At 36.8% G+C, this 24,261-nt stretch overlaps 1 protein-coding gene across 1 annotated transcript; it reads right to left on the reverse strand.

Moving 5' to 3' along the window:
- Nucleotides 1-1,872: 1,872 nt before the first annotated feature.
- LOC133785256 (serine/threonine-protein kinase BSK5-like) lies at nt 1,873-7,469 on the reverse strand. Its single transcript, XM_062224507.1, has 12 exons — nt 7,335-7,469; nt 6,958-7,083; nt 6,716-6,851; nt 6,223-6,356; nt 6,018-6,123; nt 5,711-5,796; nt 5,379-5,432; nt 4,432-4,512; nt 3,847-3,859; nt 3,602-3,688; nt 3,373-3,470; nt 1,873-1,974 (listed from the first exon to the last, which is right to left on the reverse strand). The coding sequence occupies exons 1-12, from the start codon at nt 7,467-7,469 to the stop codon at nt 1,873-1,875; spliced, it is 1,158 nt and encodes a 385-aa protein (XP_062080491.1).
- Between the last annotated feature and the right edge of the window lie 16,792 nt (nt 7,470-24,261).

Consider the following 24,261-nt stretch of genomic DNA (forward strand, 5'->3'; position numbering starts at 1 on the left):
AACGCTGGAATTATTGTGAACCTAGTTTACGCCATTATAGAATCTGGGGGTGTCCCGCCCACGTCCTAAGGAAAAATAACGGATAGCTAGAACCTCGAACTGAAGTTTGCATGTTAGTTGGCTATCCTAAAGGAACTCGGGGTGGACTTTTCTATAGTCATTCAGAAAAGAAAGTGTTTACTTCTACGAATGCTACTTTTCTGGAAAATGACTATGTCCAAAACTTCAAACAACACAGTAAAGTAGTTTTAGAGGAGATGGTTAAAGAATTGACTCCAACCAATGTTCCATCGTCATCAACGCGAGTTTATGATGAAATTCCCACTCTTCATGTCCAACCGACGCAAGTTAATTTAAATGAAGAAAGTACCACTATTCCTGTGCAAACAGTCATGGAGCCTTATTGTATTGGGAGAACTTTTAGGAACCCAATGCGCTATGGTTTGGATGGTGAAACCAATATGGTTGTTGGTGATATTAGTGATGATGATCCATTGTCTTTCAAACATGCAATGGATAGCTCTAAAAAGGAACTATGGCTCGAATCCATGAAATAGAAAACTACAAGAAAAAACAGTATTCATAACACTTAAAAACTGCTAACCGGGAGTATTGATAACGCTTCTGAAAACGCTAACATAGCCCCTGTTATTAAAAGTCCTGTCTTTTCTATAACAGTATTTGAATGTTATGTTCGATGTTATCTTAAACTATTCAATAACACATTTTTAGTTGCTATAATATTCAAATAATAACATTTAGTTAGAGTATTTGATTATAAATTTGACATTTAATCTTATACTTTTTGCATAACACTTTTCAACTGTTACATTTGATTATTTTGATAGTATTTTTAATTTGTTATATTATATAAATCATAACGATTTGTTACACTTATAATATGTTTCTAAATCATAACATATTAAAAGTCTAGTAATAAAATTTTGTTACTTTAGTGTGGATAATATATTTTAAATTTTATTTTGATAAGAATACTTATAAAGTTTTTTTTTAATTAAAATATTTTCATTATTGTATTTTACTAAAAAAATATCAAAATTAATCATAAAATGTAATTCTCAATAGATTGATAAATCGTAAGTATTACATTAAACAATAACTAATTCAAATCATGAATGTGTCTACTTCATGAGATCTTAGTTCTAACTTTAAGTTTGAAAGCATAACATAATAAAATTTTATAATCTTGAACATTTTTTACTTCAAAAAATGAAAAACAGAACCATTACAAGATACACAAAAGTAAACCATGCATGAAACTTGCTCCATCCTTCAATTCATCATCCTTTGTGCACTTGTCTTTGTTGTGAGTCCATTTGCTTAGCTACAACAAAATTTAAATAATTAATTCTTCAACTTAAAGTTAATAGTAAACTAACAGAGTATGGAGAGAATAAGCCCATTAATAATTAAATTACATTAAACTGTCTGCCAACAAGAGACTAAGCAGAAATATCTACACAAATAAAATCTTCCATTCTGCTCTAATAGCATTGGTAGAATCTAAGAGTAGTTCAAGAAATGCACTCTTGCATTATGTTCTTACTGGATACAATAATCCTACAGTACACCTTTTTATTGCGATTAACAAAATTAAATATGAATCATCTATAAAACAAAGAATATAATCCCAGCAAAGGATCTTCAAGGAGCCCATCGATGTAAAAACAAAAAATATAGTTGACAAAGTTATTAATAAAAAGTGCGAAAAGTAAGAATTAAGTATTCATCAACCAAGAATGAGACAAATTAAAAGCATCACTAATATGAGAGGGACAGGTATATGTCAAAACATTCACAGTTTTTTTTTACCAAAAAAGCATGCTCATATGAAATGAAAGATACAAGAGCTCAAAAGGATAAAATGCCACTGAGTTGAAGGGAAACATCAAAAACATCAAAGAGAAACAATAGCTCCACCACTTGAACCTCATACATGAAAAAGTTCTTGTACTGTATATGCATTTAATGCTAAATGAAAAAGAGAACCCAGTACCAATAGAATTGGCCTAATATACTCAATTGGGGAAATCAAGCAATCACTAGAGTAGAATGGTGATAGACAGAAGTAAATCAGCTTTAGCAAATTTCTACAAACCATTTGTTATAAATATGTCTCAAATGAAGTAATAGCTAAAAAGCATTAGAAGACCTTTCTACATAGCATATTAACGCACAACCATGTATTTGGTGTAAATCATGCAGCCATAAACACTACCTTTAATGTGTCTAAAGTCTCGTAATCCTAGAGCATTTTGAGCCAAATTTTCCTCTCACTTGAAGTTGAGTTCCTGTCTTTATGATGTACTCGACAGTTTGTTGGGTAACTTCAGAAGTAGCTGGCATGAAAAGTGATCAGCAAGAGCACTGAGATTTTGAATACGCAATGGTCTGCACTAAAGTTATTAGGACTAGCTTAAAGGTGTTTGTTGAATGGATGTGAGTGAGAACCTTCTATCTAATAAATGAAATTATACCATCACCACCTATATATGTGACACTACAAAATGAGATCTCTATTTTCTATTCTCTTAAGTTACTACTTTTGTTTTAAGCGGTTGAGCCAGGAGAATATATTTATTATAGTAATATATATAGAAAAGAGAAAGCTAAACTCAGTAAAGATATATAGAGAAAAAAAGTGTAACAAAGGCATAATTGAACATCAATTCAGTTGAACATTGATGTTTATAAGCAATTGAAACACACATCATATATAATAATTTCTCAGCGGGTAGTAGAAAGACAAAAACAAATGCTCTTGCACACAATCTGGGGAATAAAGAAGCATGCAACATACTGCTTGTGCATATAACACAAGGTAAGTGTAAATATGGATAGAATGAAAATGAGATCACAATATAATAATATACCTTGTTGATGATAAGGCCGGTCAGAGAAATATCGTGAGAGCTCCTTATTGGATCTTTTTCCAAACCATTTTCCTCAAAGTGTTCTCTGTAAACACGAAGAAATCATTATGCAAGTCTTCTAATCAATTACATATTCTATATATAATAATGTTATTTGTAAAACAAAAGTTTATTATATAAATAATATAAGAAAATAAATAAAGCATTACGTACAATAAAAGCAACAGGGCATGGTGCTCCATCTGGTTATGAACTATATCTAATTTGCTTATTTACAAGCAGCAACACAACATTTTTTAATAGGCAACAGCAACAACAAGGCATGGTATACATGTTAAGAAATGAAAAAAATAGTTTGGAGATTAATACTACATTGTTTTGATAGAAGTATTGGCAAAGAAACCATGCATAAAGTTGCATCTATAAGAACAAATGAATGATTAGTCTATTGAGATACCAAAATGCATGAGGCCCTTACCTTCAGAGGTTTTGATGATGAGTGACCAGAATCCTCAGTGCCACTGCTCTCATTTTCCAAACTCGACCTCACACGGAGCTCGACTGGCTTCAAGTTTACTACCAAATTTAGCAATGAAATTAAGGGTTTAAGTTATTTCTCATACTAGCTCATCTCAAGGGTACTAGTAGTATCATATATACACGTATATATATTATATATACAGAGAGAAAGAGAGAGATTTACTTACATTGGGAAAGGGAGGGTTTTGAGAGGTGTTGTGGGATAGTTGTGAGGTGAGAAGGAGAAGGAGAAGCCATGGTCTCTTTCTGCCTTTCTGCTTTAATGATTTACAACACATCAGAGAAGAAAAATCATAAACAACACCCACGAATGGCAGCAGCTTGGACAATGGATGGCGGTTCACCAATAACACCAATCCCCCTACAATTAGAAAATGACAACAATTCAAAGGGTGTAGAGAATTTGATTAACTTGGAAATAGAAGCTGAAAAATGCACATTAATAGCAGATGGCATCAAAAGGTAGAAATAACTGACTAGACATTCTCAGTTTTTCCATGGGCATCGGTTATAATCCAATGTCTTCTAAGAAGTTGGACAGGGTGTTCTGAGTTATTGGTAATTCGTATTCTGTATGCAAAGAAATAGCGACCCTTTGAAGGTTGACTCCGGCCCTCAATATACACACACCTCACTTGAACCCTGATTCCTTGAAAAATCATAGGTTTCAAATTTAATATTTAGCATTGATGAAATAATCTGATCGCTTATGTTAGAAGCTTATCAAGTCTGTCTAATTATAGGAGTAATTCATTAGAAAACAATCAAACATCACTTTAACTTGCTCCAACATCCAACATACAAAATCATAAATATACTTATTATTATAAATCCTCCCCAGACTAAGGAGAATTGAAATGGATAATCATGAAGTTAAAATAGGAGTTAAAAGCTAGATAAACCAAATATAAGCAGCAACGTTAATATTATATTAAAAAATGATTGAAATACTAATAAAAATCTAATGATTTGATGAAGTATAAGTTCACAATAGTACCAAGGTTGTTGCATCACTTGAGCATTTCAAAAGAGAGTGGGGCGCAATTTCTCTCAGCTCATCGCGATAGTTAGCTGCATCCTGAGAATAAGTTTGAAATGTTAGAATCAGCTATATAGTTAACTGATTTCTGAACTCAATAAAGAAACATACCAAAAAGAATAAGAATAAAGAAGGAATGAATAGTGGAGCGCCGTCAACAGTCAAGAGAGGAAAACAAAATAATTAAGAAGAGAAACCAAACAAACAATAATGAGGAAATTAACTTCATCATCATCTCACAACTGTTTTGAATCCTCACCAACAGCAAAACAACTTAGCAACAATCTCTATCCTTCTAATTCTCCTCATGCCTCTCCAAAAATTTACTTCAACACTACATAGATCAAAAAACAAAAGTAGCAAAGCCTGTTTTACTGGCAGGGAAAACACTGTCTTTAATGTGAAACCAATAGTACCAACTATTGGTTTAGTAGTATCAGTGCACACAGAAACATAAAATACCAGGTCCAAGCCTTTCATATGGGCATAAATGAAAGTTACAATGCATCCTAGCTTTTTCCCATTTCACTCTAAATTTTTCATCGTTTCTCAACTTCTGAACCAAAAGCACATGTACTACAAACAAAAAAGTTATTTTAGGGCAAAAAGCTTAAGTTTGTACATCTTTTAAACTTCTTGATTCCTCCTAATCCCAGAATCGGTTTTAAACGTTTAGATGTCACTATTAGCTCAAAATCTCCATTCTTAAGGAAAAAGGGAAAAGATACCGACACAACCAACAATAAGAAAAACGTAAATTACATTAAGAAAAACAATAGCTCTGTATAAAACTACTAATTTGGATCGACAAACTACTATTCTGTTTCAAACCCAACAAAATAATTAAGTAGAAACTAATAATTTGAATCCTAAAAGAATAAGCTTTTTCGAAGGGAGCAGGTGACTAAGCATGAATCCATCAGCATAGAAATATTTTTACCACGTATTAAGTCAAGTGCCTGTTGGGAAAGGAAATTAAGAAATTAGATATATCTCATTAGCTTAAAATTATTTTGATAATATGACCATAATTCGCATCATAATCAGAATCCAAGTAGGAAACATTTTTTTTTCTTCAGAAATTTGTCTCACTACATTCTTTGTAAAAGACATAATAGCAGCAACTATAAGCGAACTTAAACATTATGAACTACTATCGTTGGTCAAAAGTTTCACCTGAAAGTCAATGTGTAACCATCCCCCTTAAATATAGCTTTGTAAAGAAAAGAAAGCTTACATGGCTGGGTGGAATGTGTTTTCCACTTAGCAAATCAAGTAGTAGGGTTCCAAAGCTATAAAACACACTTTCTAATGTCACTCTTCCTGGCAGGGGAAAATGAATAACTAATTATTGCTCCATTTGAATAATTTTGTGCAATATGTTGAAAGATTCTGTAAGAAATTTATATATGTGGTGGGAAAGGCATCGTTCTGGTTGTCCAAATTATACAAAATCAATTATTAGCTACTTAGAAATTCGCAAAAGTAAACATAAGTTATATTATAAGAATGAAGATTGCACTCTCTGTGACTATGATTAGTACCTGTCCTCAAGTATTCCGGAGGGGTGAAAGCCAGGTTGGTACTATAGCTCTTGCCATCTCTACTATTCTTCATAAGACCAAAGCAGGAGAGTCTTGGATTACCATCCTGTCAAGTTCAGGGTTTTAGAAAATAGGAATAGCTTACCAGAGACATCCTAGCCACAAAACAATTCGGAAACAGAGAAAGCGTGAAAAGGAAGAGTACCTGATCAAACAAGACTCTATAAGCATTAAGATCATGATATAGTGCTCGCCCTTTGCTGCTGCAATATTCTAAGGCCTGTGCCAGATACAAAGCCACCCGCACTCTAATTGCCCATTTCATAGGCTGGGTATCCCCTACAATTCAAAATAGATAACCTTTAAAATCAATTATACGCCTATGATGCATAAATGAATCCTTTAAATAAAGAAGAAAAAAAAGACTCAAATCATTTCCCTTTTATAGATCCTAAAGCATGTATTAACATGAGATAATTCCTAAGGGGGCGGGCATAATTTGATTAGAGCAAAAAGTGCTCCAGAAATAAAGAAACTCTCTCCAATTATAAAACCAATCAATGATCTTCATTCATATATTGTTAAATTTGATATGTTTTCCCATCGACAAATACCTTGTAACCATCAAATTTGAATGCAAGATCAACTCAAAGAGGGAGAGAAAAAAGAAAAACAGACAAAAGGAGGAGACACCTTACAATGAAAAAGATGCTTAGAGAGAGTCTCATTAGGCATGAACTCGGCAACAAGGAGTCTCTCATCGCCTTCACAGCAACACCCAATCAAATTTGCCAAGCGCTCACTGCGCAGCTGTCCCACCGTCTTGGCTTCCTCCTGAAAACCCAAAACAAGCACAATGGATCAACAAAACCAACCAAACAATATCATCAAAACACGCACATTCTTTCTCCATAAGAATCAGAGTAAATAGAGCACGAACCATAAATTGGTGAGCATCGGGCCAAGTCGACCTATTGAAACGCTTCATAGCAATATAAAAGTCATCGTCAACCTTGCCTTTGTAAACAACATTGGGAGCCTTTTCTCCGTGCTCCGATACATAACTCTCTCAGTCACAAAACCGGCTCCTCTTCTTCGAATAACTTCAACAAGTCGCGAATCCTCCCAGCCTCTTCATAGTCCTATAACTTCCAAAACATATAAATACATAACTCTCTGATTGGCATCCGATAAAATCCTAATAGAAAGAGTGGAGAATACCCCGAACCCTGACCTCAGATTTTGCCGCCACTTCCATTTGGTGCTTCAACAGAGCATAAGTTTGGCTCTGAGAAAGAAACGAGCTAGACTCGGTACTCGAACTCCGACTTCTTCCTCCGCCATTGGCATCCCTATCCGAAGAACTCGCCGTAATCCTACAACCCCTCCAATTCGAATCTCCACCTCCATAAACAAACCTTCTCGTCCCGAAATCAAATTCTGAGACGCCATATCTACCTCAACCCGACGGCATACACCTCGTCACCGTCACCTTACCGTTAAAATCAGCGATGAATGACGTTTGGGCTCAACTATTCGGACAGAACAAGATGAAGGGGAATGGGTTGGAAGCTCAAAGATGAAGGGTCTCAGCCTAAGGGAGAGAGGGAAGAGATTGAGAGAGATTAGGGATTCAGAGAATAGAGAACGAGAGAATAGGGAGAGAGGGAAGAGATTGAGATTAGAGATTAAGGATTCAGACTGAGAGAACGAGAGAATAGAGAAAACCCTTCTTCATTTTTTATTTTGCTTTTTTATTTGTGAAGTCAAATTTCATTTGGCGCCTGTTACTTTTCATTTGGCGCTGATACTGTGTCCGTGTATTTTTTTTGGCATGTATTAATAACACTTCTAAAGTTATGTAAGATTTTGCCGTAATATTTGGTCAAAAATGTTGTAGTGTATTCAAATTCCATCTGGGATCTTCTGGAAGCACCTAATGACTTTAGGGCCATTGGGTGCAAGTGGATCTACAAGAAGAAATGAGGTGTTGACAAAAATATCGAAACTTATAATGCTCGATTAGTGGCAAAAGGGTTATACCCAAAGAGAAGGTGTGGACTATGAGGAAACTTTTAGTCAGGTAGCCATGCTCAAGTCCATTCACATACTCCTATCCATAGAAAACGCTCTCGACTATGAGATCTAGAAAATGGGTGTCAAGACAACTTTTCTTAATGGGAAGTATGACGAAGTCATTTATATGGATCAGCCAGAAGGATTTAAAGTAGCTAAACAAGAAGGAAAAGTTTGCAAGTTGAATAGGTCTATTTATGGACTTAAGCAAGCTTCTCATTCCTGTAACCTTAGGTTTGATGAAATAATCAAAACCTATGGCTTTGAACAAAATATTGATGAGCCTTGTGTTTACCAACTGAAGGCAAATAAAATAGTGGTATTCCTGGTTCTTTATGTAGATGATATCTTACTCATTGGAAACAATGTTAAGAAATTATTAGATGTGAAGAATTGGCTGAGCACTCAATTCCAGATGAAGGATTTGGGTGAAGCTAGTTATGTTCTAGGTGTCCAAATCATTAGGGATAGAAAGAACAGACTCTTAGTGCTATCTCTAGCAGCTTACATAGATAAAGTGCTTAAACATTTCTCAATGACAAATTCCATGAAAGGACGTTTACCGTCCCGCCATGGAATTCATCTTTCAAGGAAGCAGTCTCCCCAGACTCCAGAAAAGGAAGACGCAATGAGAAAATTTCCTCGCGCATCTACGGGTTGAAGTCTGATGTATGCTATGTTTTGTACTACACCAGATATCTAGTATAAAGTGGGAATAGTTAGCATGTATCAGTCAAACCCAGAACCGGAACATTGGAAAGCAGTTAAGCATATCCTGAAGTATTTAAGGCAGAATAGGGATTATATGTGTAATGCTCCAAAATCCCTAATGAGGTTTAATGGCTGGATTTGTAAGCGGGGAGGGCCATAATTGTTTTACTATGCAATTAAATGATTATATGCATGTTTATGTGAATTGTATTATAATATGATGTTAAATTCATGCATGTCGGTCAACATTTGATTATAAGGATATTTTGGTAATTTGGCCCGTTGAGGGCGTAATTGTATATTTGTATGCATGTCGGTGATCTTTTGTTGAGGCCACATTATAATGTCGATATGTTCGAGCCATTCGACATGAGATGAACTTTGAGTGAAAATTAGCGATTTAGTCGTAATAGGTTTAAGTTTGGGGCTCGAGGCGAGTCTCGAGGGGATTTTAATGATTAGAGCATTGCCGAGATTTAAAGGGTAACGTGATATGAATTATTGGTATTTGAGAATATCGAGAATAGCAGGAATTGGAGGGTGTTAATTATGATTAACGAAATAGGTGGAAAAGGTCAATTTTACCCTTAGGAGTCTTTAGAAAGCCTTAAGTGACCTAGGGGAAAAAGGGTATTTTCACTATGAGATATGTTTAAAGCCATTGAAGGCTGTAGAAGGAAAGGGAAAAAACAGAGTATCAAAGTTAGCTGTCATGCACCATTTCTCTTCATTTTCTCTTTGGATTTTTCAGCATAACTTGAGGAACTAAGATTGGGAAATAAGTCTTGAGGGCTTGGGAGTGTATTCCACCATTGAAGAGCATCATAATCTGAGCTTGAGGTAAGATTCTAGCCATTAAATCTCTGGTTTGCTCTATTTTTATCTTGGTTTTCAGTTGAGATTTCTAGGTTGGTTGATTGGTTTTGCTTGGAGTTTTCAGCTAGGGTTCTTATGGTTGTGATGCCTAGGACATGTGGGGATGGTTTTGGGTTTCATTTGGCACTTAATTTGATGTTTGGAAGCATTGTACTCAAGTTGGAAACGAAGGAGTCGAAGGAGAAAGGTTCAGGGGAAAATCTGGCTGGGTGTAGCGCTATAGAGCCCACAAGGGAGTGCTACCTAGGGTTGGGTTTTGGGCGTTTTGGTTCTGAGATGAGCGTTGGGGCGCTATTGAGTAGTGCTGGGGCACTACTCTGTTCCTTTATAATCCCGTTTTGAGTGTTTTTAAGGGTTTTTGGCTCTGGGTTTCAATCCTTAAGGCCCGGGATCGAATCTACTCACCGTGTGGGTACATTTCAAGGTCCCGAGAGTGGGGTTTAGGTCATGACCCTATTATTGTCGATTTTCATTAATGAAGGTTATAATTGGTTATGATTAGGTAACCGCTAAGGAACTTAAAGGTTGATCGTTCTCAACGGTCGTTCTTATATTAATTCTCGCTTAAATCAGAGGTAAGAAAGCTGCACCCTATATGTGACATGCATGGTTATTCAAGAGGCATGTTGAATGTTTAAATGTGGACATGGATTGAATATTAAATGCTTAGCAAATCTTGCTCACTTGTGTATGGCACTTACTGAATAGTTAGAATTGGCAAAGGTGTCAGTATCAACTGTGAAGCTGTGACTCATTAGTCAAGTTCGACAGTGGTACTGGGCACTAGTCACACAGTGCTGACTCATAAGTCAGGAACGGCCTTAGCGTGTTCAACGCAAGCCAGCAAAGATTAGATCTAATCGACATATGCATTAAATGACTCAGAAGAGCGTTAATGCTGAACCGACCTCAAGTTTGATCAATACTATAAGCGCTTGTCTAGCCAAAGGCTAGTTATTCAGAGCCACAGTGACTATTTAGTCACATGGCTGTGGGTGCCGAGCCCCGTGTGACTTACCCATCAGTCACTCATCTGTTTAAGCTAGTGACTTACCCATTAATCACTCATCTGTTTAAGCTAGTGATTTACCCAACAGTCACTCATCTATTTAAGCTAGTGACTTGCTCGTCAGTCACTCATTATGGTTTACTAGAATCTCAAGTGTTAAACCACTCATTTGATTAAGAGCTATAAGCTCCTTCATGGTTAATGTAACCACAAAGTGATATTCACTCATTTGTTCTGAGCTATAAGCTCTGTATGATTATCATGACCATCATTTGATATTATACGCTTTCATTATTATGTTTTCTTGCTAGGCTTTGGCTCATGGGTGCTATGTGGTGCAGGTAAAGGGAAAGAAAAGCTCACCCAACCTTGTGTGGAGAGCTTAGGTGGTGTTGTGTACATATGCGACCGCTTGACCACCACGGCCAAGGAGTTCTCCGAGGAACTAGGGGGTTTAGCCTATTTTTGCTGCTTAGGTCGGCGGGTTGTAAATTTAAACTGTAGTGACCATTTTGAGTTGTAAATAACTTATAAACGTTTTTATGGGCCCATGAACAGTTTTATTTTTTAAATAAAATGTATCCTTTCCTTTTTATTGGTTTTCCATCTTAACCTACTAATAACACCTAGAAGAACGTTTTAAACCAAAGAACTCGAGTAGCGAGTTATACTCACAGTTCAACGTTCACCGTAGTGGTCTTGGGGTAACTAGGGCATTACAACTTGGTATCAGAGCGTGCCAAGGTTTGGGTTCCTGTAGACTGGCTGGGCATGTACACTCACCACTGAAGACAAGCTCGACTCATGGTTTGGTAACTATTTATGTAGTTATATGTATAACTGCTTAAATATAGTATAAATGCTTTACCTGTATACATGAAACACCATGTTAAACCTGTGCCTTGAATACCGCATCTTCAGCAACTGTGTGCTAAATAATACTGAAATTGCTGGAACGTACTTATTAGTATTGTTGATTGTGAACTATTATGCGATACATGCTAAGTGCTAAATGCTATAATCATGTATCTATTTGTATAATTGTATGACTATGGAATATGATAGTTATCTGCTTGTTCTTAGACCGTAAGGCGGCAAGAGGTTTAGTTATCACTACCTAACTGGCCCTATTGACTATTGTTTCAGAAAGGTACAAGTTGATAAGAGTGAATCCAGGACAGACAGATACATCAGCTGGCCAAGTGATCAAGGCCAGAATAATAATAATCAGGGTTAAGAGAATGACAAGGGACAGATTCCACAGCCAGCCCCTGCAAACTGACAGTAGTTATTTAACAATCTGCAGGCTACAGTGTTGAGGCAGGGAGAAGAACTCTGCCTCCTGAGACAACAGCTAGCACCTGCAGTGGCCAGTGTATCAGAGGCACCTGAAATATTACAAAGATGTCATCAGGGTAGAAAAAGCTGAGGAATTTATTAGATTGCTTCTGGGAAGTTTGTCAGTGACTGAGTATGCCCTGAAGTTTGATCGTTTGGCAAATTTTTCCATGGAGCTGGTGCCCACTGATGGGACCAGGAGGGAGAGATTTCTCCAGGGGCTACAGCCAAGATTAGCCTGGGACATTCGCATCACTACTGTGGCAGGGGTTACTACCTATGCACAGGTGGTGGAGAAGGCAATCACAGCTGAGGGTGCAGAGAACAAGATCTGGCGAGACAGTGTAGTTAGAAAGGAATTTAGGAGAACAGGTTCTCCTTTTGTGGGTTCAAGTAAGGGTGGAGGCCCCAGTGAGCAGAAGAGGAAGGTTCCTGACATCTTCCCAGTTCCAGGTCCTGATAGGCAATCCCGTGGTATTTCAATGGGTCGTCAAGGTGGTAGTGAAGCCTGGAAGACTCGTCCTGAATGCCCTAGATACAAGTGGCATCATTTGGGAGAGTGTAGGGAAAAGGCCTGCTATCTGTGTGGAGCAGTAGGTCATTTTAAGAAAGATTGCCCTAAGGCAAGAAAGGAAGAACCCAAGAAAGCGGACAGCTCGGCCCCAGCTCGAGTGTTCGCATTGACACAAGCAGAAGCTGAGGCTTCTCCCTCAGTGGTTACAGGTGAGATCCTTAGTTCTGGAACCCCTTATAGTGTTTTGATTTATGTTGGTGCTACACATTCTTTTGTTGCTAGTAGTATTATTGGTAGACTGTGTAGACCCTGTGATTTTTATGCTGTGGGGTTTGCAACTTTATTACCCACTGGGGAAGTAGTGGTATCCAGGAGATGGGTCAGATCTTTGCCAGTGACAGTGGAGGGCAGAGAGTTGTCAATGGATTTGATAGAGTTGGTTATGATTGACTTCGACATGATATTGGGTATGGATTGGTTGGTAAAGTATAGGGCAACCATTGATTGCAGAAGGAAGATGGTCACCTTTGAGCCTGAAGATGAGGATCCTTTTGTGCTTGTTGGTACTATGCATGGACCTTGCATACCTATGATTTCTGTTTTGAGGGCTAGGGATCTATTACAAGGAGGTTGCATTGGATTCTTGGCCAGTGTGGTTGATACCACTTAGGTCATGCCAGCAAGACCAGAAGAGACCAGATTAGTTTGTGAATTCCTGGATGTGTTTCCAGAAGATTTTCCAGGGTTTCCACCACACAGTGAAATAGAGTTGGTGATAGAACTGGCTCCAGGGACGGAGCCGGTGTCTAGAGAACCTTACAGAATGGCCCCAGCTGAGTTGAAAGAATTAAAGGTACAGTTGCAAGAGCTGTTAGATTTGGGTTTTATCAGACCTAGTTTCTCACCTTGGGGTGCGCTAGTTCTGTTTGTTAAAAGGAGAGATGGTTCTCTGAGGATGTGCATTGATTACAGAGAACTGAATAAGCTAACAATCAAGAACAAGTATCCTTTGCCAAGGATAGATGACCTGTTTGATCAGTTGCAAGGTAAGAAGGTATTCTCAAAGATCGACCTTCGTTCTGGTTATTATCAGTTGAGGGTCAAGGAGGGAGACATACCAAAGACTGCTTTTTGTACCATGAATGGGCATTATGAGTTCTTAGTCATGTAATTTGGATTGACTAATCCCTTGCTGCATTTATGGATCTGATGAACCGAGTGTTCAAGGATTATCTGGACCAATTTGTGATCATCTTCATCGATGATATCCTGGTTTATTCTCAGTCTGAGTCAGAGCATGAGCAGCATTTGAGGTTGATTCTACAGAGATTGAGGGAACACAGACTGTTTGCAAAATTCAAGAAATGTGAGTTCTGGTTATCTCAGGTGTCTTTTCTTGGGCACATTGTCAGTAAGGAGGGGATTAAGGTAAATCCAGCGGAGATTGAGGCAGTCAGAGATTGGCCAAGGACAAAGAATGCTTCTGAGGTTAGAAGTTTCCTTGGATTGGCAGGTTATTATAGGCGTTTCGTGGAATGGTTCTCAAAGATTGCTACTGCATTGATTGATTTGACACACAAGAATCAGAAGTTTGTGTGGTCAGACAAATGTGAGAACAGCTTCTAGGAACTGAAACAGAGATTGATTACAACTCCGATTCTGAGTCTTCTGAGAGATCAGGAGAAATTTGTGATTTATTGTGATGCTTCACATCAAGGTTTGTGCTGCGTTCTGATGCAGTCAAAGAAGGTAATTGCTTATGCCTCTCGTCAGTTGAAGGAGTATGAAAAGAGATATCCCACTCATGATTTGGAGTTGGCGGCTGTGGTCTTTGCTTTAAAGATATGGAGGCATTATCTTTATGGAGAGAAGTGTGAGATCTATACAAACCACAAGAGCCTGAAATACTTCTTCACCCAGATAAATTTGAATATGAGACAAAGTCGTTGGCTAGAGTTAGTAAAAGATTAGGACTGTGAGATTTTGTATCATACAGGAAAAGCCAACGTGGTAACTGATGCGTTAAGTCAGAAAGGTTCGAGACAGATTTAGGGTGCGAGGCTGATAGCCAGAAAGTTAGCAGATGATATGACCAAAGCTGGTATAGAGTTGCTGGTGGGCCAGTTGGGCCATATTACGCTACAGTCTACACTGTTGGAGAGAATTAAGGAGGGTCAGTTGAGTGATCCCCAGCTAATCAAGATCAGAGAGGATGTTTTGGCTGGAGCATCCAGAGATTATACAGTGTCTGATTTGGGCTTGTTGAAGTACAAGGGGTGGATATGTGTTCCGTTAGACACTTTTTTGAGGCGAGAGATTCTGGAGGAATCTCATACTACACCTTACTCTTTGCATCCAGGCACCACAACGATGTATCAGGATGTGAGATTGCAGTATTGGTGGTCGGGAATGAAGAGAGATGTAGTGGAATATGTGGCTAAGTGCTTAACATGTCAGCAGGTCAAGGCTGAGCATCAGAGGCCGACAGGATTATTGCACCCTCTGGATATCCCAGAGTGGAAATGGGAGGACATCACGATGGATTTTGTGGGGGGGTTACCCAGGACTGTTAGTCAGGATGATTCTATTTGGGTGATAGTGGATCGTTATACCAAGTCAGCTCACTTCTTGCCAGTGAGGACTACATATATAGTTGATCAATATGCAGATCTCTATGTGAAAGAGATCGTGCGCCTTCATGGAGCGCCGAGGTCGATCATGTCAGATCGTGACCTTACTTTTACTTCCAAGTTCTGGGGGAGTTTACAGAAGGCCATGGGAACACAATTGAAGTTCAGTACTTCTTATCATCCTCAAACAGATGGGCAATCTGAGAGGATGATCCAGATATTGGAAGACATGTTCTGAGCATGTGTGCTGGACTTTGGTGGATCTTGGAGTAAGTATCTCCCTTTGATAGAGTTTTCCTACAACAGCAGCTATCAGTCTACCATTGGAGTTGCACCTTATGAGATGATGTATGGTAGGAAGTGTAGATCTCCCATTCATTGGGATGAGACAGGTGAAAGGAGATACTTGGGTCCTGAGGTAGTTCAGAGGACTAGTGAGGCCATTGAGAAGATTAGAGCTCAGATGCTCGCTTCTCAGAGTAGGCAGAAAAGTTATGTAGATTCTAAGTGCAGGAATGTGGAGTTCTAAGTGGGAGACTATGTCTTCCTTAGAGTCTCTCCATGGAAAGGGGTGAGAAGGTTTGGGAAGAAGGGTAAGTTGAGCCCTAGATTTGTATGTCCATTTGAGATTCTGGAGATGGTTGGTCAAGTGGCTTACAGGTTGGCCTTGCCTCCGGCGTTGTCAGCCATGCATAACGTGTTTCATGTTTCAGCTCTTCGGAGGTATTTATCTGATTTGAATCATGTTTTGAGCTATGAAGATCTGGAGTTTGAGGAAGATCTCTTCTTTGAAGAGCAGCCAATCCAGGTACTTGGCAGAAAGGATAAGGTCCTCAGGAATAAGACGATACCTTTGGTTAAGGTATTGTGGAGGAACAGCAAGGTCAAGGAAGCGACCTAGGAGCTAGAATCAGATATGCAGAGTCAGTATCCCAAGATGTTCAGGTAAATTCTGAGGATGAAATTTCTGTAAGGAGGGGATAGTTGTAATGCCCTAAAATCCCTAATGTTGTTTAATGGCTGGATATGTAGGCCGGGAGGGCCATAATTGTTTTACTATGCAATTAAATGATTATATGCATGTTTATGTGAATTGTATTATAATATGATGTTAAATTCATGCATGTCGGTCAACATTTGATTATAAGGATATTTTGGTAATTTGGCCCGTTGAGGGCGTAATTGTATATTTGTATGCATGTCGGTGATCTTTTGTTGAGGCCACATTATAATGTCGATATGTTCGAGCCATTCGACATGAGATGAACTTTGAGTGAAAATTAGCGATTTAGTCGTAATAGGTTTAAGTTTGGGGCTCGAGGCGAGTCTCGAGGGGATTTTAATGATTAGAGCATTGCCGAGATTTAAAGGGTAACGTGATATGAATTATTGGTATTTGAGAATATCGAGAATAGCAGGAATTGGAGGGTGTTAATTATGATTAACGAAATAGGTGGAAAAGGTCAATTTTACCCTTAGGAGTCTTTAGAAAGCCTTAAGTGACCTAGGGGAAAAAGGGTATTTTCACTATGAGATATGTTTAAAGCCATTGAAGGCTGTAGAAGGAAAGGGAAAAAACAGAGTATCAAAGTTAGCTGTCATGCACCATTTCTCTTCATTTTCTCTTTGGATTTTTCAGCATAACTTGAGGAACTAAGATTGGGAAATAAGTCTTGAGGGCTTGGGAGTGTATTCCACCATTGAAGAGCATCATAATCTGAGCTTGAGGTAAGATTCTAGCCATTAAATCTCTGGTTTGCTCTATTTTTATCTTGGTTTTCAGTTGAGATTTCTAGGTTAATTGATTGGTTTTGCTTGGAGTTTTCAGCTAGGGTTCTTATGGTTGTGATGCCTAGGACATGTGGGGATGGTTTTGGGTTTCATTTGGCACTTAATTTGATGTTTGGAAGCATTGTAATCAAGTTGGAAACGAAGGAGTCGAAGGAGAAAGGTTCAGGGGAAAATCTGGCTGGGTGTAGCGCTATAGAGCCCACAAGGGAGCGCTACCCAGGGTTTGGTTTTGGGCGTTTTGGTTCGCTATTAAGTAGTGCTGGGGCACTACTCTGTTCTTTCAGAATCCCGTTTTGAGTGTTTTTAAGGGTTTTTGGCTCTGGGTTTCAATCCTTAAGGCCCGGGATCGAATCTACTCACTGCGTGGGTACATTTCAAGGTCCCGAGAGTGGGGTTTAGGTCAAGACCCTATTATTGTTGATTTTCATTAATGAAGGTTATAATTGGTTATGATTAGGTAACTGCTAAGGAACTTAAAGGTTGATCGTTCTCAAGGGTCGCTCTTATACTAATTCTCTCTTGAATTAGAGGTAAGAAAATTGCATCCCATATGTGTGCACGGTTATTCATGAGGCATGTTGAACGTTTAAATGTGGACATGGATTGAATATTGAATGTTTAGCAAATCTTGCTCACTTGTGTATGGCACTGACTGAATAGTCAGAATTGGCAAAGGTGTCAGTATCAACTGTGAAGCTGTGACTCATTAGTCAAGTTCGGCAGTGGTACTGGGCACTGGTCACACAGTTCTTACTCATATGTCAGGAACGGCTTTAGCGTGTTCAACGCAAGCCAATAAAGATTAGATCTAATTGACATATGCATTAAATGACTCAGAACTACAAACCTCAAGTTCGATGAATACTATAAGCGCTTGTCTAGCCAAAGGCTAGTTATTTAGAGCCACAGTGACTATTTAGTCACATGGCTATGGTTGCCGAGGCCCGTGTGACTTACCCATCAGTCACTCATCTGTTTAAGCTAGTGACTTACCCAGCCGTCACTCATCTATTTAAGCTAGTGACTTACCCAACAGTCACTCATCTATTTAAGCTAGTGACTTGCTCATTAGTCACTCATTATGGTTTACCAGAACCTCAAGTGTTAAACCCCTCATTTGATTAAGAGCTATAAGCTCCTTCATGGTTAATGTAACGACAATGTGATATTCACTCATCTGTTCATAGCTATAAGCTCTGTATGATTATCATGATCATCATTTGATATTATATGCTTGCATTATTATGTTTTCTTGCTGGGCTTTAGCTCATGGGTACTATGTGGTGTAGGTAAAGGGAAAGAAAAGCTCACCCAGCCTTGAGTGGAGAGCTTAGGTGGTGCTGTCTACATATGCGGCTGCTTGACCACCACGACCAAGGAGTTCTCAGAGGAATTAGGGGGTTTACCCTATTTTTTTCGCTTAGGTCGGCGGGTTGTAAATTTAAACTGTAGTGACCATTTTGAGTTGTAAATAACTTGTAAACGTTTTTATGGGCCCATGAACAGTTTTATGTTTTAAATAAAATATATCCTTTCCTTTTGATTGGTAGCGAGTTAAACTCACGGTTCAACGTTCACTGTAACGGTCTTGGGGTAACCAGGGCGTTACAATATGTTAGTCTACTAGGGCGATGTTCTGAACCCTGTAGGCTACATCGATTCAGATATTCAAACTGATGTCGATAATAGGAAGTCTACTTCTGGAATGGTGTGTACTTTTGGTGGTGGAGTTGTGATATGGAGAAGCGTAAAGCGATCTGCAATCTCAGATTCCACCATGGAGGTTGAATACATAGTTGAGTCAAAAGCTGCTAAGGAAATAGTCTGGCTAAAGAAATTCTATTCGGATCTTCGTGTTACTCCATAAGTAGATAAACTGCTTATGTTGTTTTGTGACAATACAGGAGCGATAGCTAACTCGAAAGAACCTCGTAGTCACAAGAGGAGTAAGCATATAGAAAGGATGTATCACATTATATGAGAATATGTGGCCAGGGGAGATGTGAAGGTTATGAAGATTGCATCTGAATACAATCTTGCAGATCCATTTACAAAGACACTACCATAAGCTACATTTGATAAGCATATCAAGGGATTAGCATAATAAAGGAATTAGTTTCAATTAGTGCAAGTGAAAGTTTGTTGGTCTTTTATGACCTAATTAAAACCCAATTTCTTTGTAATCTCATTTATTATCAATAAAAGAATAGAAATCATTTTTGGACTTGGTCAATCACTTTGCTGACATTTTTTATTTTAATGATTATTTGTTTAATATAAACTTATCTTAAATCCTGAGCATATAGCTAATTGTATTTATAGTGACGTAATCACAGTGGAATATAAATATGATTATATGTTCAAAATAAGCTAGTCCTAAGATTAGTCAGTGCATGGGATTTACACTGACTTGCCAATCTACGATATGATCTACTTACACAATGCAGTGTTATGTTATTTCCAGAACATTAAAAAAGTAGATAAGATCGGATGTATTTGTTACATCGGACTGGACCGATATTGACAGTAGATAGGATAATTAAACATACTGTTATTTTATATTCTAGTCATATCATAAAGTTGACCATAGGTCAATTCAACCTCAAATTTGAGTGGTTAGTATTCTAACTGATTATATTATTTGAGTTCTTTGACTTGTTCATTAACAGCTTACCCTATGGACTAGCCCATACTTACATCTTGGAAACTCGGTAGTATAATTGAGTGCCAGTGTTAATCATAGATATGAACATCTATAGCTTCTGATGAAGAAGTGAAATGATGGTTTCCTTTTAGTTTGGTTCAAGGTGCTAAATGATAGATATCTCATTTCAGTAAATAATATTAGTTTACTGAAATATCATTTATAAGGAGCTAAGTGTTTTAAGAATAAAATACAATGAAGGGTAAAATGGTATTTTAGTCCCATCTCATTGTAGACCGTCTATAGAGGATTGAGTGACAATTATGGTTGTAACAATTGATAATTAATAACGTATCTATATTTGTGTAGAGTCCAAGAACTTTACTTAGCTAGTTAGATAGTGGTATTATAGTATTTATAGCATTATCTTTGTAACTGTGGATTTTTGGTTCAGACCGGGAATTATTTGGACACTCATAGTAGTACTTGTAGATTTTCTAAGTTTAACCTATAGTTTAAGAATATTAATGTTAACCTAAGGTTTGATTATATGACTGATATTAAGGATAATATTTATTATACTATAAGGTTTAGATAAGGACCAATAGGATTTTAAGCACATGTTATGTATGGATGATTAAGGATTAAGTATTTTGAGGATTAAATTTAATAAGGGTAAAAGTTTGAATGCTATAAGGTCAGTCAGCAGCTTTGAATACGTTGAGGGCTTAGTCAAGGCTGTTTACTCCATTCAAACTTAGCTAAAAATATGTAATTTCGTGTTTAATTAATCAGCGTGTGCCGATATATCGCAGCTATAGGGGCGATATATCGCAGCACGTAGATACGGAAAACACGAGACGATGCACGACAGCCTCGGGCATACTGGCCCAGGCGATATATCGCCTACAGGGGGCGATATATCGCCTCCTTCAGCATATTTTGAAACATTTTGAATTTGTTTTCCATTCAGCCATTCAACCTCTTGATAAGTCCAGCACCTTTTTGAACAAGTCTTCAGCCTCTGCTGAACGATTATTCAAATTATTTTCACCTAAAAATCTATTATTTTTATTCAAGTAAAATTAAGATCCTTTCATTCCTAAACTCTATAAATAGGACCTAGTACCCATCCATTATTCACCTTTTACTCTAAGTTCAGAGCTGCAAGTGCTAGGAGAGTGTGAGAGTTAAACACTTGGGTGGGGAAATCATAAGCTTGATCATCATAAGCTTATCAAACACTTGGGGAAGTAAGGTTTCATAGTATTTCGGTTCGAGGTTTAGATTGGTCTACAAGTCTTCAAGGTATTTCTATACCCTAGTTCATTGGTATTATGTTATTTTCTTTCTCATAGTCTTCTACTCAGTCTTCTAACCTTATTCTTATTTTGGTTAGGAAATCTAAGAACTTGCACCTAAGTTTTTGGTAAGTATGTTTCTCCAAGGTTTAGTCCTTCCATTCCTTTCATTTCTCTTTTTCTTCTATAGACTCACCTTTTCTTAATGGTTATTAGGAGTGTTCCAAAAGTCCCAACGCTGTCCTCTTATCCCGGTAACTTTGGTAAGGAAAATAGGATAGAATCTATATGTTTTATGCTTATGTTATCTTATGTTTTATGTTATAAAATATGTTATGAATATGTATGTTTGTAGGCTTGGGCATATGACCCATATGACTAACAAGACCCCAAATAGATTATGGGCATATGACCTACTTAGCTAGTAGGACCCCACTAATCTAATGGGCATATGACTTGATTAGTCTATGGGACCCCAAGTAATAATGGCCATTATAGTATGTGTATGATATAAGTGTTATGTTAAGTTTATATGTTTCTTATGAAATTTATGTATATGAACTATGTGTTGGATTTTTCCTTGCTGGGCATTAGGCTCATTCTTTTTGTTTATATGTGCGGGAAAATAGCTATAGTGGCGGTAAGATTCATGGATGCTTGGGAGAATGTGTATCAGTGGTGAATGGAGTCAAGGAGTCGAGAGTTCGATTTTCGAGGATGTAGTCTTGTTTTATGGTTTTATATGTATTTTTCCGCACTTTCTATGTAATTCCTTTTATTTTAAATTATGTTTTGTTTTAAAGACAATGGGATCCCATATCCTACTTATTTTATGAAAGTAACTCTTATTTCTACAAGTTTCCAATAAAGTTATGGTATTTTCGCAAATGTAAGTTTTATTAAGGATTTGTATGTATAGTTTCGTTAATGGTCCAAAAGTCTAGAGTAGTGGGTCATTACAATTTGTTATAGAGCATTCTACAAATTCAAGAGTGCAATTTCGAGTCTTTAGTGGAGTCACGAGGAATTAATAAGTTAGTAAATTTATTTGTTAGATTTACGATAACTTATTGGAGCTTGATTTCATAGGCCCATGGTCCCCACTGTACCTTGGATAAAATCATCTAGATAGTCTCAATTAAATTTATTCAATTATCAATTAGAATTATCAAAGTTGACCAGGTCAATTTTGGATAGTTTCACAGAGTTATACAATTTGGTGATGAATAGAGAAATTAGGGCAGATTTATTAATTAAGATAAATTGGCATCTAAATTAATAGATAAGTTTAAATTAAGATTCAAATTATAATTAAATGATTTGATAAAGGATTTGAATAATTATTTAATTAATTAAATCAATAGAAAATAATACAGGTCTTGATTTTAAGTCCAATGTGCTTATAATCAAATGAGATATTTCACAGGCATAAAGCCCATGGTAATTTCCACCTAGGGTTGTTAATTGGATTTTATTTTATTTATTTAATTAATTAAATAAGTGACCTAATTGAGCCTATAAAAGGAAATGCTAAGTGAGAGTTGAAATGATAAGTTTCATCACAAGTTTATGATAGGTTTTAGATTCTCTCTACTGCATAAGTCATTTTCTAAGCCTCATTGTTCGTTTCTCTTCTTCTCACTGTATCTATCTCATGTGTTGAGAATTTCCCACTCTATTCTAGGTGATTATATGGATACTTTGGAAGACTGTGAAGAAAATTGAAGAACGGTTCAGTTTCTTGGTAATACTCTACTATAGAAAGGATACAAGGGTTAGAGAAACTGAAGGAAGGACTCTATTATTCTGTTGTGTATAATGTAAGTGTTCTTATCATTATTTATGTTTTAATTCAATTTTAGAAACATGTTCTAGGTTATCTTATATTAATATGTTTAAAATAAGATTTACATGAAAATAAACAAGATCATGTATAAGTTTTCCCAACATAAACATGTCGTTATTATCTATTCTATAGTCATATCATATAGTTGACCATAGGTCAATTCAATCTAAATTCCGAGTGGTTAGTGTTCTAACTGATTGTATTATTTGAGTTTTTTGACTTGTTCGTTACCAACTTACCCTACAGACTAGCCCATACTTACGTCTTGGGAACTCGGTACTATAATTGAATGGGAGTATTAATCATAGTTATGAACATCTATAGCTTTTGATGAAGTAAAACAATTGTTTCATTTTATTTTGGTTCAAGGTATTAAATGATCGAGATCTCATTTCAGTAATTAATATTAGTTTACTGAAATATCATTTACAAAGAACTAAGTGTTTTAAGGATAAAATACAATGAGGGGTAAAACGATATTTTAGTCCCATCTCATTGTAGACCGAGGATTGAGCGATAATTATGGTTGTAACAATGGATAACTTATAACGTATCTATATTGCTTATAGAGTGTTCTATGAATTCAAGAGTGCAATATGAGTCTTTAGTGGAGTCATGATGAATTAATAAGTTAGTAAATTTCTTTGTTAAATTTATGATAACTCATTGGAGCTTGATTTCATTGGCCCATGGTCCCCATTGTACCTTGGATAAAATCATCTAGATAGTCTCAATTAATTGATTTAATTCTCAATTAGAATTATCAAAGTTGACCCAGTAAATTTTGGATAGTTTCACAGAGTTATACAATTTAGAGAAGAAACGAGATTTTAGGGCAGATTTATTAATTAAGATAAATTAGTGTCTAAATTACTAAATAAGTTTAAATCAAGGTTGAAATTATAAATAATTAATTTGATACAGGATTTAAATAATTATTTAAGTAATTAATCAATAAAAAATAATACGGGCCTAGATTTTAAGTCCAACATACTTATAATTAAATATGAAATTTCACGGGCTTAAAGCCCATGATAATTTCGACCTAATGGTTGATATTACCTATTATTTTACTGATTTTTTATTTTAAATAAGTGATGTAATTGAGCCTATAAAATGAATTCTAAGTGAGAGTTGAAAGAGATTATTAGAAGATGAACAGATGATCAGAAGATCTAGTTTTGATTCTTTAGGGTTTTAGACTCTCTCAACAGCAAAAGTCCTTTTATAAGCCTCTATATTATGTTCTTCTCTCTGTATTTATCTCATGTGTTGAGATTTTCCCACTCTAGTTTAGGTTATTCTTAGGATACTGTGGAAGGTTGTGAAGAAATTTGAAGATCAGTTCAGTTTCTTGGTGATACTCTGCGATAGAAAGGATACAAGGGTTAGAGAAACTGAAGGAATGACTTGTTCATTCCGCTGCATATAATGTAAGTGTTATTATCATTATCTATGTATAAATTTAATTATAGTAACATGTTCTAGGTTTTCTTATATTAATTTGT

Source organism: Humulus lupulus, chromosome 6, assembly GCF_963169125.1.
Source record: "Humulus lupulus chromosome 6, drHumLupu1.1, whole genome shotgun sequence".
NCBI lineage: Eukaryota > Viridiplantae > Streptophyta > Magnoliopsida > Rosales > Cannabaceae > Humulus > Humulus lupulus.

Coding starts and splice junctions, on each gene's coding strand:
- LOC133785256 (XM_062224507.1), bottom strand. CDS start 7,469: ATGGCGTCTCAGAATTTGATTTCGGGACGAGAAGGTTTGTTTATGGAG. Junction 6,357..6,715: donor CTCTAAGCATCTTTTTCATT/GTAAGGTGTCTC, acceptor TTTGAATTGTAG/GGGATACCCAGCCTATGAAA. Junction 5,797..6,017: donor TCCGGAATACTTGAGGACAG/GTACTAATCATA, acceptor TTCCCCTGCCAG/GAAGAGTGACATTAGAAAGT.